Source organism: Oncorhynchus clarkii, chromosome 16 (assembly GCF_045791955.1).
Source record: "Oncorhynchus clarkii lewisi isolate Uvic-CL-2024 chromosome 16, UVic_Ocla_1.0, whole genome shotgun sequence".
Taxonomy (NCBI): domain Eukaryota; kingdom Metazoa; phylum Chordata; class Actinopteri; order Salmoniformes; family Salmonidae; genus Oncorhynchus; species Oncorhynchus clarkii.
In genome coordinates, this window is record NC_092162.1 from 32,432,833 (window position 1) to 32,449,664 (window position 16,832).

A 16,832-nucleotide genomic window follows, 5' to 3' on the forward strand; every position below is an offset into this window, starting at 1 on the left:
AAAGATGCTCGACTATGCATATTCTTGACAGTTTTTGAAAGAAAACACTCTGAAGTTTCAGAATCTGCAAAGATATTGTCTGTAAGTGCCCCAGAACTCATTCTACAGGCGAAACCAAGATGATGCATCAACCAGGAAATGATCAGAATTTCTGAAGCTCTGTTTTCCATTGTCTCCTTATATGGCTGTGATTGCGCAAGGAATGAGCCTACACTTTCTGTCGTTCCCCCAAAGTGTTAGCAGCATTGTGACGTATTTGTAGGCATATCATTGGAAGATTGACCATAAGAGACTACATTTTCCAAGTGTCCGCCTGGTGTCCCTGCGTCGAAATTGGAGCGTAAAGCCAGGTGCAATTATTTTTCCATTTGAGAGCAAGGAGAAACCAGGCTTCCACGAAGGATATATCATTGAAGAGATATGTGGAAAAACACCTTGAGGATTGATTCTAAACCACGTTTGCCATGTTTCAGTCGATATTATGGAGTTAATTTGGAAAAAAGTTCGCGTTTTGAGGGCTGAATTTTCGTTTTTTTTTTTTTTTTTTTTTTTTTTTTTTTTGGTAGCCAAATGTGATGTACAAAACGGAGCTATTTCTAATACACAAAGAATCTTTTTGGAAAAACGGAGCATCTGCTATCTAACTGAGAGTCTCCTCATTGAAAACATCAGAAGTTCTTCAAAGGTAAGTTATTTTATTTGAAGGCTTTACTTGTTTTTGTGATAGTTGCCTGCTAAATGCTAACGCTAATGCTAACGCTAATGCTAACGCTAAATGCTACGCTAGCTAGCTACTGTTACACAAATGATTGTTTTCCTATGGTTGAAAAGCATATTTTGAAAATCTGAGATGACAGTGTTGTTAACAAAAGGCTAAGCTTGAGAGCTAGCATATTTATTTCATTTCATTTGCGATTTTCATGAATAGTTAACGTTGCGTTATGGTAATGAGCTTAGGTCTATAAATAGAATCCCGGATCCGGGTTTGGTCGTCGCAACAGGTTAACTAGCATGGCTACTACATCATTCTGCAGCGATACTTCATCCCATCTGGTTTGGGCTTAGTGGGACAATCATTTGTTTTTCAACAGGACAATGACCAAACACACCTCCAGGCTGTATCAGAGGACCTGTTGGAAAAGCATTCCAGGTGAAGCTGGTTGAGAGAATGCCAAGAGTGTGCAAAGCTGTCATCAAGGCAAAGGGTGGGTATTTGAAGAATCTCAAATATATTTTGATTTGTTAAACACTTTTTTGGTTACTACATGATTCCATATGTGTTATTTCATAGTTTGTCTCACTATTATTCTACAATGTAGAAAATCGTAATAATAAAGAAAAAACCCTTGAATGAGTGGGTGTTGTAAAACTTTTGACCAGTAGTCCTCTAACAATGGCTACAACTAACTGACCTCACATATGAAGCTGGGCAGATCACAATATGTAATGTGGAGAGCCACCACCACCAGAAGATGGTGACAGAGGCTTATGCAGGGAAGAATGTAGAATATCTTGACTTCATACATGACTTGACGATGCAGTTTGATCACACAAGCTGGCGATGACCAAGTTATTACTTTAAAATATTTTCTATATAGATGGTCAATTTGATACCTGTATATGCTTTAGCAAACCACTAAAAAAGACTCTTACACCATACAATCAGAGGAGTTTTCTAATGTACATAAAGATCTGGGATCAGGCTTGGTAAATGTATAGCATCTGTAGGGTTTGACATATGACTTACCCCTTTACTCTTTGCTAACATTTGCTTGATATGTAGCAAATGCAGTCTAATTACTAAATGTGGTCTAATGTTGTGTTTTGCAGTACACATATAATCAATATTTTTTTATTGAAAACTGAAACAGTTTTCCCTCCATTTCTCCGAGAAGATGTCACTTCATATAGTATCTACATACAGTGGGGCAAAAAAGTATTTAGTCAGCCACCAATTGTGCAAGTTCTCCCACTTAAAAAGATGAGAGGCCTGTAATTTTCATCATAGGTACACTTCAACTATGACAGACAAAATGAGAAAAGAAAATCCAGAAAATCACATTTGTATGATTTTTTATGAATTTATTTGCAAATTATGGTGGAAAATAAGTATTTGGTCACCTACAAACAAGCAAGATTTCCGGCTCTCACAGACCTGTAATTTCTTCTTTACAAGGCTCCTCTGTCCTCCATTCGTTACCTGTATTAATGGCACCTGTTTGAACTTATTATCAGTATAAAAGATACCTGTCCCCAACCTCAAACAGTCACACTCCAAACTCCACTATGGCCAAGACCAAAGAGCTGTCAAAGGACACCAGAAACAAATTTGTAGACCTGCACCAGGCTGGGAAGACTGAATCTGCAATAGGTACGCAGCTTGGTTTGAAGAAATCAACTGTGGGAGCAATTATTAGGAAATGGAAGACATACAAGACCACTGATAATCTCCCTCGATCTGGGGCTCCACGCAAGATCTCACGCCGTGGGGTCAAAATTATCACAAGAACGGTGAGCAAAAATCCCAGAACCACACGGGGGGGCCTAGGGAATGACCTGCAGAGAGCTGGGACCAAAGTAACAAAGCCTACAATCAGTAACACACTACGCCGCCAGGGACTCAAATCCTGCAGTGCCAGACGTGTCCCCCTGCTTAAGCCAGTACAAGTCCAGGCATGTCTGAAGTTTGCTAGAGAGCATTTGGATGATCCAGAAAAAGATTGGGAAATGGCATATGGTCAGATGAAACCAAAATATAACTTTTTGGTAAAAACTCAACTCGTCGTGTTTGGAGGACAAAGAATGCTGAGTTGCATCCAAAGAACACCATACCTACTGTGAAGCATGGGGGTGGAAACATCATGCTTTGGGGCTGTTTTTCTGCAAAGGGACCAGGACGACTGATCCGTGTAAAGGAAAGAATGAATGGGGCCATGTATCGTGAGATTTTGAGTGAAAACCTCCTTCCATCAGCAAGGGCATTAAAGATGAAACGTGGCTGGGTCTTTCAGCATGACAATGATCCCAAACACACCGCCCGGGCAACGAAGGAGTGGCTTCGTAAAAAGCATTTCAAGGTCCTGGAGTGGCCTAGCCAGTCTCCAGATCTCAACCCCATAGAAAATCTTTGGAGGGAATTGAAAGTCCGTGTTGCCCAGCAACAGCCCCAAAACATCACTGCTCTAGAGGAGATCTGCATGGAGGAATGGGCCAAAATACCAGCAACAGTGTGTGAAAACCTTGTGAAGACTTACAGAAAACGTTTGACCTCTGTCATTGCCAACAAAGGGTATATAACAAAGTATTGAGATAAACATTTGTTATTGACCAAATACTTATTTTACACCATAATTTGCAAATAAATTCATAAAAAATCCTACAATGTGATTTTCTGGATTTTTTTCTCTCATTTTGTATGTCGTAGTTGAAGTATGATGAAAATAACAGGCCTCTCATCTTTTTAAGTGGGAGAACTTGCACAATTGGTGGCTGACTAAATACTTTTTTGCCCCACTGTACATGTAAAATAAGGTGTATAGACTAAGGCATATTGACCTGTGGGCAAGTCATCATCACCATTCCAGGTTTCCCAAATACTGTAGAGCATTTCATTCAGATGAAAACGATTCTGAATGGTTTCTGATTTATAAATCAACTGTGCCATAAGAGTCTGTATAGTGCATTGGTGGCTGTAAAGATACAATTCAAATGGACCATGCGTGTGAGTAGCCTATTGTTTTTGGAGAAGCCAGTAAGGATGACTACAACTACTTTAAAAGATGCTATGAGCGTAAAGCAAATCTCCTCAATGTTCAAAGAAATACCGACTTCCAATGCGGTACGACCATATCGTGAGTATACGTACAACATGATTGAATTGTAGACATGAACACATTTACATACACACAACATACATGCAATGTACACACAAATACACAACTGTTAAGCATGGTACATGATATTCAACAACTGTATTTTACAGTAAATAATTCTGTAAACCTCGCATGACTTTATCCTTTTTGGCATTTGACCCAGAAATGTCCTCTTATCCAGGGCAGGCAAAAACAATTATCCCAGCCTGTTAACTCTGGAGCACATTTAAGAGTCCATCCTGTAAGATGGAGTATAGGACAGTCATCCCCGTGATGTCAAGGGTAGTGTGTTATCTGAACTCCAAAAGTCTGCGATCAGACAACGCTGCAAAATGGCATCTCCAGTTCACCAAGGCCCTGCCATAGCACTCCCTTCTCTGTACAAAACAGTCTGTTGTTGTTTTGAGTGCTTCAGTTCAGTTTTGAGCTCTGTGATCTCTAGAGGTGACCAGTAGGCCGCAGTTGTATGAGGCTGGGGGTAGGTCAGTAGGGGGTGCTATACTGGGACAGTGTGTGAGTGACTCTTTTTTTGATTTCTGTTGCCCAGCTGTGGAGACGTGAGGGACCCTCCTGCAGACGAGAAGACAGAGAGAGGAGAGAGCACTCTTAGTGAAAGCTGTTTTATAGGAATTCAGTCTAAAGCTATCTGTTTTGTTTTAGTAATCTATTTAGCCTCTATTACATCTTGCATGTTTTTTATCTAACACTTTATAGCTTTATTGTAAAGTGTGTTGGAAGTTTGCTTAGATATTATCTTAAATGTCTCTTTACATGTTATTGTGTTTGTATAGCACTTGAACCAGGGGGATATTTCTCCTAGTTCTCCTCCATGCTTTATAGCATGATGTACTACTGTACCCATAATGCACTGCTCCGTCTGTCCCAGCCATAGAGATCCTATTAAATTACCATAAATGTCCCAGTTTTTGTTTTCTTGGAAAGCTGTCAGTGCTATTATATGATGCAACATCAGTACTTGTTGCATTTACAACTTGTCTAAGTCCTATCATTTACATTTTGCATTGAGTAATTTAGCATACACTCTTATTCAGAGCAACTTACAATTAGCGGATTCATCTCAAGATACAATATATATAAGTATGTGGACACCCCTTCAAATTAGTGGATTTGGCTATTTCAGCTACACCCGTTGTTGACAGGTATATAAAATCGAGCACACGGCCATACAATCTCCATGGCCAATCACTGGCAGTAGATTGGCCTTACTGAAGAGCTCAGTGACTTTCAACGCGGCACTGTCATAGCATGCCACTTTTCCAACAAGTCAGCTTGTAAAATTTCTGCCCTGGTCAACTGTAAGTACTGTTATTGTGAAGTGGAAACAACTAGGCACAACAACAAACCAGCCGTGAAGCGTTTGGCCACACAAGCTCACAGAACGGGACTGCAGAGTGCTGACGTGTGTAGCGTGTTAAAATCATCTGTCCTCGGTTGCAACACTCACTACCTAGTTCCAAACTGCCTCTGGAAGCAATGTCAGCACAAGAACTGTTCCTTCGGGAGCTTCATGAAATGGGTTTTCATGGCCGAGCAGCCGCACACAAGCCTAAGATCACCATGAGCAATGCCAAGTGTCCACTGGAGTGGTGTAAAGCTCGCTGCCATTGGACTCTTGGAGCAGTGGAAACGCATTCTCTGGAATGATGAATCACGCTACACCATCTGGCAGTCCAATGGACGAATCTGGGTTTGGTGGATGCCAGGAGAACGCTACCTGCCCCAATGTAGTGCCAACTGTAGAGTTTGGTGGAGGAGGAATAGTGGTTTGGGGCTGTTTTCATTTTTTAATGCTACAGCATACAATGACATTCTAGATGATTCTGTGCTTCCAACTCTGTGGCAACAGTTTGGGGAAGGCCTTTCCTGTTTCAGCTTGTGCGCAAAGCGAGGTCCATACAGAAATGGTTTGTCGAGACTGGTGTGGAAGAACTTGACTGGCATGCACAAAGCCCTGACCTCAACCCCAGCTTTGGGATGAATTGGAACTACGACTGCGAGCCATGCCTAATCACCCAACATCAGTGTCCAACCTCCCTAATGCTTTTGAGGCTGAATGGAAGCAAATCCCCGCAGCAATGTTCCAACATCTAGTGGAATGCCTTCCCAGAAGACTGGAGGCTGTTGTAGCAGCAAAGGTGGAACCAACTCCACATTAATGCCCATGATATTGGAATGAGATGTTCGACGAACAGGTGTCCACATACCTTTAGTCGTGTAGTGCAGCTAGGTGGGACAACCACATATCACAGGCATAGTAAGTACTGTGGCAAAGAAGGGGGTCGAATGATAAATGGCAGATATGTGAGAGCAGAACTAATAAACAGGCTCTGCCCTCTCACTAAAATGGCCACCCCGATCAGAACTACAGATCACAAAATGGCCGACTGCCAAAACTACAATTCCCAGAAGCAAGGGGAACGCTCCGAAGGTGGGGCCGACCCACAGATAAGGGGTCAGGACAAACCAGGAATAGAGAGTGGAGGGGCTGGAAGGATCTGTGAACCATAGAGAAAGAGACAATATATATATCGTTAGGATTTACCGTGTATGAGCTGGACTGTTTGGACCTGTTGGCGTTTGGACCTGGACCTACCGAGAACCCGATTTGTGTACCGAACCCTGCCATCCTTGACTTTGCTTGTGGCCTGTGTGGACCAAGATGGAGAAACAAACACACAGGTACTGTCCTGTTCGAAAGAACTCTCATTCTGGGGGGATTTTAGTGACGGTTTCCCGCTTAATTTGTGACAAAGTCTCCTAATCTTGAACAGGTTTGTCACAGTACGCTTTTCCTCAATAAAGTATCTATCAGCCAAGTCAGAGCTAGAAAGGGGGAGGTCAAGTGCAAGTGCTGGGTCAAGAACTTTTCTTGCGTCTATGTGTGAGGAGGGGTAGGGGTTCGAGGTGAGGAGGGGGATTATTTAAGATACTATTTGAAGAGGTAGTGTTTCAGGTACTTTGGAAAGATGGGCAGTGACTTTGCTGTCCTAGCTTCAGGGGGAAGCTGGTTCCACCATTAGGGTGCCAGGACAGAGAAGAGCTTGGGCGGGAGCTAGGGGTGGGAGGACCAAGAGACCAGAGGTGGCAGAATGGAGTGCTCGGGTTGGGGTGTAGGGTTTGAGCATAGCCTGAAGGCAGAGAGGGGCAGTTCCTCTTGCTGGTCCGCAGGCAAGTACCATAGTCTTGTAGTGAATGCAAGTCTCGACTGGAAGCCAGGGGTGTCCGGAGGAGCCTGGATTAGGACCTGCGCCACTTCCTGTGTGAAGTAGAGTCTGACAATATGGATGTTGTAGAGCATGAACTTGCAGGAGCGAGTCACTGCTTTGATGTTTGCAGAAAATGACAGGGTGTTGTCCAGGGTCACACCAAGGTTCTTTGCACTCTGGGAGGGAGTTGCCAACCATGATGGAGAAGTCTCTGAGCGTGCAGGGGATGAAAAGGGACGAAAAGCAGCTCCTTCTTATCGATGTTGAGCTTGTGGTGGTGGGCCAGCGTCCAAGCGGAGATATCTACCAGGCATGCAGACATGTGTGTCACCACCTGGGTGTCAGAAGAACCAAACCCTGGGGGACACCAGTAGTGAGAGTACGTGGTGCAGACACAGATCCTCTCCACGTTGCCTGATAGGAGCGGCCTGCCAGGTAGGATGCAACCCAAGAGTGCAGAACCTGAGATGCCCAGCCCTGAGAGGGTTGACAGGAGGATCTGATGGTTCCCTGTGTCGAAGGCAGTGGATAGATCTAGGAGGATGAGAACAGAGGAGAGAGTCCGCTTTGGCACACAGAGAAGAGCCGTCTCACTTGAGTGACCTGTCTTGAAGCCTGACTGGTTAGGGTCAAGAAGATCATTCTGAGAGAGATAATGAGAGAGTTGATCAGTGACACAAGCTCAAGTGTTTTGGAAGAAAAGAAAGAAGGGGTACTGGTCTATAGTTTTTGATGTCAGATGAGTCTTGAAGAGGGGAGCGACTCGGGCCATTTTGAAATCAGAGGGGTCGCAGTTAGTGGTCAGGGATGATTTGATGAGGGAAGTGAGGAATGGGAGAAGGTCTCCAGAGATGGACTGGAGAAGGGAGGAGGGGATGGGGTCGACCGGGCATGTTTTCGGGCAGCCAGCCATTAGTTGCAGGATTTCATCTGGACAGAGAGGGCAGAAAAAGGCCTAGGGTAGTTCTGTGTGACTGGGACCAGTGGACCCAGTAGGTTGAGTGAATGAGGAGTGGATGTTCTTTTCAAAGTGGTTGACAACGTCGTCCACAGTCAGGGAGGAGGGAGGGGATGGAGGATTATTAAGGAGGGAGGAGAAGGTGGAAAATAGTTTCCTTAGGTTAGAGGCAGAAGCTTGACATTTTTATTGATAGAAAGTGGCTTTAGCAGCAGATACAGAGGAAGAGAAGGTGGAGAGGAGGGAGTGAAAATATGATAGGTCCGCTGGAAGTTTAGTTTTTCTAAATTTTTGCTTAGCTGCCTGCAGCCTTGTTTTGTAAGCTCGCAATGAGTCACTCAGCCACAGAGCACGATGGGAGGGCCTAGCTGGCCAGGAAGAAAAAAAAAGGGACAGTGCGAGTCAGAGGATGCGGAAAGGCGCATGACCATCTGGGTAGGAGCTGAGTGGCTAGGTTTGGAGGAAATGGAGAGAGAAAAGGAAACAAAGTAGTGATCAGAGACCTAGAGGGGGGTTGCAGTGAGATTATTAGGCAAACTGGCTCTAGTAAAGATGAAGTCAAGCATATTGCCTGCCTTGTGAGTTGGAAGGGTTTGGGAAAGGATGAGGTAAAGCATATTGCCTGCCTTGTGAGTTGGAGGGGTTTGGGAAAGGATGAGGTAAAGCATATTGTCTGCCTTGTGAGTTGGAGGGGTTTGGGAAAGGATGAGGTAAAGCATATTGTCTGCCTTGTGAGTTGGACGGGTTTGGGAAAGGGTGGGGTCAAAAGAGACAGGGAGGGGAAAGAGAGTTGGAAAGAAATGAAGTCGCCAAGTACGAAGAGCAGTGAGCCATCATCAGGAAATGAGCTTATCAAGGTGTCACGCTCATTGAGGAAATCTGTAAGGGCACCTAGTGGGCGATAGATGAAAACAATGTTATGCTTCAGTTGACTAGTGACAGTGACAGCATGGAATTCAAATGAGGAAATGGACAGGTTAGAGAGGGAGAAAAGAGAAAATCTCCAGTTAGGAGAAATGAGTTGACCTGTGCCACGACAATGATGGCCAGATGCTCTTGGACTATGACAGAAAATATAGTCAGATGAGGAGAGAGCAGCTGGAGTAGCAGTGCTCTCTGGGGTGATCCATGTCTCCATCAGGACCAAAAAGTCAAGGGACTAAAGAGCAGCATATGCTGAGATGAACTTGCCGTTCTTGACCGCAGATCGGCAGTTCCAAACGCTGCATCTGTAAAGCCTACAGGTAGAGGAGTGAACTGGTATAGAAAACACATACCTAGTTGCCAAAGCTACAAAAGAGCAAAAATGTGATAATCATAAAATAACTAGGTAAGATACTAAAGTGAGAGAGTGGTGTGGAGAGCCTTCCTCTCTTTCCTGCCTATCATCAACTGAATTCAGCCAGTGTATGGCTGTTGATTGGCTGCATTGTTTGAATGGAATGTTGGCTTATTGGCAGTTCGTTAGAAACATTTATGGAATCATTCCTCTAAAACTGTCTGTCTAGATAGCTAACATACGGTGCAGATAAATGATTCAAATTCATTATTTTACTCTATCTTATCATAGCACTGTCAACCCATGGTTGACTAACTACATGGCTGACCTTTATCCAAAATGGTCAGCCATTTACCAAAATAAAAAGGTTAATGTTAATGTCCATTCCAGTATAATAATTCCTCATTCTATGGTCCATGCTCTGTCCCTTCTTCCTTATCAATACACTTACCTTCCTGACAGGTGGGCCCTATCCAGCCATGTAGACAGATGCAGCGGCCGTTCCGTGGGTCACACCACCCCCCATTCCTGCACTCACAGCTCTCAGAACAGTCCGGGCCGTAGCGGTTCACTGGACAATCTGGACAAAGCCCAGACAGGGAAACGGGAATTGTGAGAACACTTTTAGATTATGGTGCTGTTTAGCTTATAGGGGTGAATCCTTACTTTGACTTAAGTCTAACTGCATTGATGTTAGTGGGAGACTAAGTGAAAATTGGACTTGCAGTAAGTGGAAGTTAGGATTCGCCACATAGTCGTTTGAGGAAACAGATGTTGATGAACCATACTACTTAAATGAAAAGAAGCAAACAACTATCTATCTACTACCTGTGTCGCAATGCGTGCCCATCTTCCCTGGGGGGCACAGACAACGGCCGGTCATGGGGTCACATGGGGTGTCCCCTTCGCAGTCACATGACTGGATGCAGCCCACCCCGAAACGACGCTGCTCACACTCTGTGACAGGGAACGAGAGGGAGGGGAGCACATTGACACAGGAGACAACATCTTAGCAGTAATTATGACTGGGGCATGTAACAGTCACACTTTATCAACAGTTACAACCACATTATTAAGCAATTGTATCTACTAAAACTCAACTTAATCCTTCTCACCTTTCTCACAGCGGTATCCATGGTAACCAGGAGGGCAGAGACAGTGCCCTGTGCTGGGGTCACAGGGGGCGTGGCCTCGACACTTACACTGGAACTGACAGCGGTGGCCATGGAAACCAGCAGGGCAGGCTAGACAGAACATAGAGCAGGAAGTTAGGATAGTAAAACATTAGAACCTAAGAAAGAGCATTCAAAAAACGCCTTGAATAGCTTTCTTACATCGTTTCGCACTCTCCTAACCGAACCCTTCAAACCTAAACTCTGATACTAACTGTTTTATCTACATTCAAATCAAATTGTATTGGTCACATACACATATTTCAGCAGGTGTAGCGAAATACATTGATTCATTGATTTCTTCAAACTGAGTTATTTCACATGATCAATTTGATGATTCATTGATCCACTCAAAGCAGCAGTAACTGAATGGCCCTGACTTACCGTGTTCACACAGGTGACCGTAGTATCCCGGGTCACACCGGCACTCTCCCGTCACTCTATCGCACGTCCCATTGTTATTACAATCGCACCACAGTTTGCAGTTGGCCCCGTAACTCCCTAAGGGGCACTCTGAATGACAGAGCAACAGAAACACACACCTTATAACGGGTACGCAATGGAATTGTGTCATGGGCTCATCATGATATCAGGGGCACTTAAATGGAGTCTTCACATCAATTCACAACACAATGAGGAGAATGGGAAATGTGAGCTGTTGACCATGGTTGCCACGACCTGGGTTCAAATAATATTTGAAATCATTTCAAATAATGTGTCTGTGCTTGATTGAGGTTGTCTGTTGCAATCTAACCTATAGAATTGACGCAAAAGTGAAAACCATGCCCACCTGGCACTCCAGGCAGGCTAAAGCAAATGTTCAAAGTAGTTTAAAGATTTAGAATAGTATTTATAGCCAGGTCTGGTCAGGTCACCTCTGTCACAGCTGGGTCCGGTCCAGCCTAGTCCGCAGGTGCAGCCTCCAGAGACTGGGTCACACATACCATTGTTACGGCAGTTACAGCGCTGGCCACAGTCCACCCCATACCAACCCTGGGCACAACCTGAGAAACACACACAGGCACAAACACACGCAGGCACCAGCACGCACACAAGCGCACAAACGCCAAAGATTGTCAATAAAACATGACTGGATGGATAATTACATATGACACTCATTGTGGAGCAGGAATCAACTGTGTGTGTTACAGTGTGTGTATTACCCTGTCCGCAGTCTTCTGCCCGCTGGCCCCCCTTGCACACACACCTGCCCGTCTCTGGGTCACTCCTTGCCCCCTCCCCACACAAAGCCACCTTGGCACAGTCCTGCCCATAACGCCCTGATGGGCAAGCTGGTAGAACCAGAGGAAAAGAGTAGGGAAAGAGAGGAGACCATACAAAACGTTACTTGGTAGTGCTTGTGTTATAGGATGAAAAATGAATGACAATTACCATTTTACTTTTTAATGTTACAATAAATACTTGGTAAATAACAAACTGTAGCCTATGGATATGCCCATGCCGCTGGCACACGCTGGCACTCACGGATGTTGCAGTCTGCTCCGATGTAGCCAGACAGGCACTGGCAGGTGCCTGTGGTGGTCTGGCACACACCAGCATTCCTACATTGGCACAGCCGCTCGCAGTTTGGGCCGTACCGTCCTATGTCACACTCTGTCAAGCCAAACACACACAGAACTTAGCTGTGTTTAAACATCAATGTTTTTTCTAATCAGGTGAGGTCATAACTAAAGTCAAGAGTGTTTACTGATCAGGTCACATTGTGGAAAATCTCCTGGGCCTACCTATGACTATAGTAAGTTAAACTTTCAACAATGGAATTCCTTTGTGACATTGGTTCAGGAAGTGTGTGTCTGTGCGTTAATGTGTGTGATGGGGTGCTTGCCTTGAATACAGTTGTAACCATGGTAACCGGGGGTGCAGTAGCAGAGGCCGGTGTCAGGGTGGCATAGCTGGTTGGTGCCAGGGCACTGGCACACCTGGTTACAGTTCAGCCCATATGTGCCAGGCTGGCATACTGGCAGAGAAACACATAACACAAGTTGGCTCCCATACAATATCCTGATATATGCACTTTTTCAGTACGCTACACAAAAAGGTGTGCCTACATGTTGGATAGTAGTAATAAGGAAACTGTACGTAGATTTACTATCGTTTCATTCAGAAACCCCAATACATATACTGCATATCTACCTCGGGCCCTTTTTTCTAATACTTCAGAAACATATCCTTCCTTCCTTGGGGTTATCACAGATCTGAAATGGTTGGATTGGGGAAAGTATCACAAAGATTCTTATAGACCGGTGCTAACCTCAAGGAACCAAGGACGGGAGGAATCATTCTGTGTTATTCTACTCTCCTATCCCTCGGGCTTACAGGCTAGACTAGTCTGTTCCAAGTCACTCACTCTGCTCACAGCCGTTGCCAGTGGATCCAGGAGGACAGCCACACTCGCCAGAAACGTGGTTGCAGGAAGTGCCGTGGGGACAGTTACAACGTAGCACACAGTCCTTCCCATAGGAGCCAGGTAGACAGGCTGTGGGGAATGTGGAAATCACATACATTCAATTAAGTCAATGCGTGTGGTCTGTTGCTTATAATTTACAGTATGTACAGGCCCTTGTGATAAATAGGTTCAATGCAGTTATAGTAGCCTCAGAGTGGGAGCGCTGATGTAGGATCAGGTCTCCCCATGTTCATGTAATCTCATTCATTATGATCTAAAAGGCTAATCTGATCCTAGGTCAACAATCTGACCTTACCTCTATCACATAGAGGTCCCCTCCAGCCAGGAGGACACACACACACTCCGCTGACGTGGTCACACACGGGCCCATGTTTACATCGACACTGCTCCTCACACCCTGGGCCAAACAGGCCAGCCTCACATGCTGTGTAGGGCACAAGCGCACAAAAAACATAAACATTTTTAACTGCTGTCATCAAAGTGCTTCTTCTCGTCTGCACTGTGGCTTCTCGTATTCAACCGCTTGACAGAGCGCTTCCCCCTTGGATTGGAGCCAATATCCTTCTGTAGGTTACACCACAAAAAAACATGATTTATTTATTACGCTGTTATGATTAAGCATGCACAAACACATCCACTGTTCTGATTACTGTCTTTTATCGATAAATAAAAACGAGAACAGAAGGCAACATCATAAAGATATTAGAGTTGCAAAACAAAGTGCCTGTCAGCTTTCAAATAGGCTAACACAAATTCAAAATCAACAGAGCAAGAGACGGACAAATATAGCCTTAAACCTTTCAAAGAAATCTATAAACTATGCTACATTCTTCTAATAAACAAATAGTGTGAATAACACAAAAAGATGGATGTGCTATCTATCCTATTTAACACTCACAATGTTTAAGCTATAAATTAAGAAATGATATCTCTCATAAACACAGTGTAAAAAGCAAAGACATGCTACTGCATAGCACTCACAAAGTTTAAGCCAGGGTTTCCCAAATGATGGCCCGCGGGCCGAATTTGGCACACGGGTGATTTTATTTGGACCCCCAAGTTTTCTGAGCAAATAATCATTTTTTATTTTGTATTTTTGTTGGACATAAAAGACTATAAAAACCCCAGCAAATCAGATTTTCATTTTGGAAATCTTTTCCAAAATATTCCCATGCATAACAGTGAGTATATTTTTTTAAATATGAAGATATACTGTATTTGTTTTTTTCAAGTGAATCGGCAGAGATGGTGGCAGGTTCCCGGTTGGGTGGAGTTAAGTACATTTTTGGACATTCCATTGGTCCTTGAGCAAAACCCCATCCAATCCAGGAGCATGCTGCTTGCAAATCGTGTCCACTCAGAGGGATGTTACCACCAAGAAAGGAAAAGGTCTACATCTCCAGTGTTGTGTGCCAACTGCTGATTTTTTTGGACATCTCAGGATAAACCCAGCTGAAGAATAACACTATACTACAAAATGCTTTATAAATGTGACTTGTTTGTACAGCTTCCCTTATTTGTTGTAGTTTTAAAACAAAATATAATTTAAAACAAATGTTATTGAAAGCTACATATAAATGTGTCTCAAATGTATCCTGTAATTTCAACAAATCTGTGATGTAGCTTGTGCTGGCACTGAATGCAATACAAGTAGGTTTGAGGGGGCTCTAGTCCTGTTTTTGAGAAGTTTGTTTTCTTTCACTTTTGAGTTCCTGACTAACCAGAAAAGAAAGAACAAATAGTTTTTAAACTCATTTAAAAACATTGCTTTAAATGCAATTTCACCTGTGACACATTTGGATTTGGGATAGACCCTACTGTGTCTGTTCTTTGGACATTTCATAATGGAGTCATCATTTTAAACTGACCATTGCATGTTCAATAACTTTTGATCATAGTTTTTTTTTTACCACTTTTGCTAAAAAAAAATTAAAAATGATCCTACAGACATCTTGAGAGACAAGCCTTACTTTTTGGTGCCTCGAGGAAAGATACGTTAACCATGTCAACTTACTGGAGTAAAAAGAGGAGAATCGTGAAGGGAGCTGAGAGGGATAAGCAGGAAATTGCAGCTTCAATGTCTGATGCTGTTTCAAGTAATCATGGCATGGATACAACAGGCAACTGGGAAACTGCAACTCCTGTGCCACAGGAAAGAACCAACTACTTTTTAGTAGAGGCTGACTGTGAGCCCTGTTATGACTTACCCTCAAACACTAAAGAAGATAGTGAAGAGGAGATCAACTTGACATGGTGGGCTATTGACAACATCATTTCCCACAATGCACTCTCAAAGCTATTGAACATTTTCCCCAAGGATCATCCAAACCTGTCTAAAGACCTAAGAAGCCTTCTGGAGACAGATTCAATTTAAACATCTTCTTTCCTGTATTATGTTGGAATATGACTATATCTACATTGAGAGGAGAAACATGCCCATTTGTTCATGTAATCTGATTTGTTTTTAATTTAGTGCCATGGCAAAACCCAGCTGTACTGTACACACATAATTGTATTAGTCCCAGTGTAATGTAGTAAAACCTGGTGATTTTTGTCAGGGTAGAAATGCAAAGTATCTGTCTGGAAATTAGAAGACTGACTGAGGAAAACCTAAAGCTAAGGACTCAGCTTGCTAGTAGGCAAGCAGCTAAGAACGTAACAGAAACAACTTGTAAGCACACACAGAACTTTAACACATAACGCATTTACATTAAATATCTGACTGTTCTCTCTACTACCGCATGGCAAGCGGTACCGGAGTGCCAAGTCTAGGACAAAAAGGCTTCTCGACAGTTTTTACCCCGAAGCCAGCCATAAGACTCCTGAACAGGTAATCAAATGGCTACCCGGACTATTTACATTGTGTGCCCCCCCAACCCTTCTTTTTACGCTGCTGCTACTCTGTGTTTATCATATATGCATAGTCACTTTAACTATACATTCATGTACATACTACCTCAATTGGGCCGACCAACCAGTGCTCCCGCACATTGGCTAACCGGGCTATCTGCATTGTGTCCCACCCACCACCCGCCAACCCCTCTTTTACGCTACTGCTACTCTCTGTTCATCATGTATGTATAGTCACTTTAACCATATCTACATGTACATACTACCTCAATCAGCCTGACTGGTGTCTGTATGTAGTTTCGCTACTTTTATAGCCTCGCTACTGTATATAGCCTGTCTTTTTACTGTTGTTTTATTTCTTTACTTACCTATTGTTCACCTAACACCTTTTTGCACTATTGGTTAGAGCCTGTAAAAGTAAGCATTTCACTGTATTAATCATATTCTGTACACACTGGAATTACTATAGTGTACCAGACCACTGCAATAGTCATGTTATCTTAACTCCTGTACATGCTCATAATTTTAACTATGCTGCTACTAATGCACTGCGCTGTATTTTATAATTTTACCCCACTCACTATGCGCATGAATAAACATGGTCTTTTTTGATCTTATTCTATTTTATTAGCATGTTTCTTTAGTGTTTAAAAAAATCATATTTGTAGTATTACTATATTTTATATTTACTGTCACTGATTTGATTGTTCACTTTTGTCACTATTACATTGTGTGAGAAGCCTGCCAGTTGTATATGACCAAAACAATTTGATTTCATTTATTTGTTGTCGCCTGTGGACCCAGATCCTGAAATCATTTTGCCCACACAATCATTTAAAGTACTTTTCCAAAAACACGTTTTCATGCTTTTGCCATGACATCCAATATATAGAAAATATAATAATAATCTGTGATGGGGAGCAGGCATGCCTCTGGCTTGACGCTGAGTAAAGCGGCTTGCCCCAAGGGGCAGCTGTGGTGTGACTAAAAGCATCCTGTCGTGGGCCCTCTATCTGTTTAGCTGACAGGCAGAGCCATTACTCTGC

General features: G+C 43.3%; 1 protein-coding gene across 1 annotated transcript in view; it reads right to left on the reverse strand.

Moving 5' to 3' along the window:
* Positions 1-4,221: 4,221 nt before the first annotated feature.
* Positions 4,222-16,832, reverse strand: part of LOC139367562 (multiple epidermal growth factor-like domains protein 6) — a 110,519-nt gene continuing 97,908 nt past the window's right edge. The window contains exons 24-34 of the mRNA XM_071105814.1: positions 13,232-13,360; positions 12,877-13,005; positions 12,355-12,486; positions 11,994-12,122; positions 11,672-11,800; positions 11,384-11,512; positions 10,893-11,021; positions 10,452-10,580; positions 10,165-10,293; positions 9,788-9,916; positions 4,222-4,442 (exon numbers count right to left, since the gene is read on the reverse strand). Of these exons, the coding sequence (XP_070961915.1) occupies positions 4,369-4,442; positions 9,788-9,916; positions 10,165-10,293; positions 10,452-10,580; positions 10,893-11,021; positions 11,384-11,512; positions 11,672-11,800; positions 11,994-12,122; positions 12,355-12,486; positions 12,877-13,005; positions 13,232-13,360 (1,367 nt within the window). The 3' untranslated portion in view covers positions 4,222-4,368. The remainder of the gene's footprint in view (positions 4,443-9,787; positions 9,917-10,164; positions 10,294-10,451; positions 10,581-10,892; positions 11,022-11,383; positions 11,513-11,671; positions 11,801-11,993; positions 12,123-12,354; positions 12,487-12,876; positions 13,006-13,231; positions 13,361-16,832) is intronic.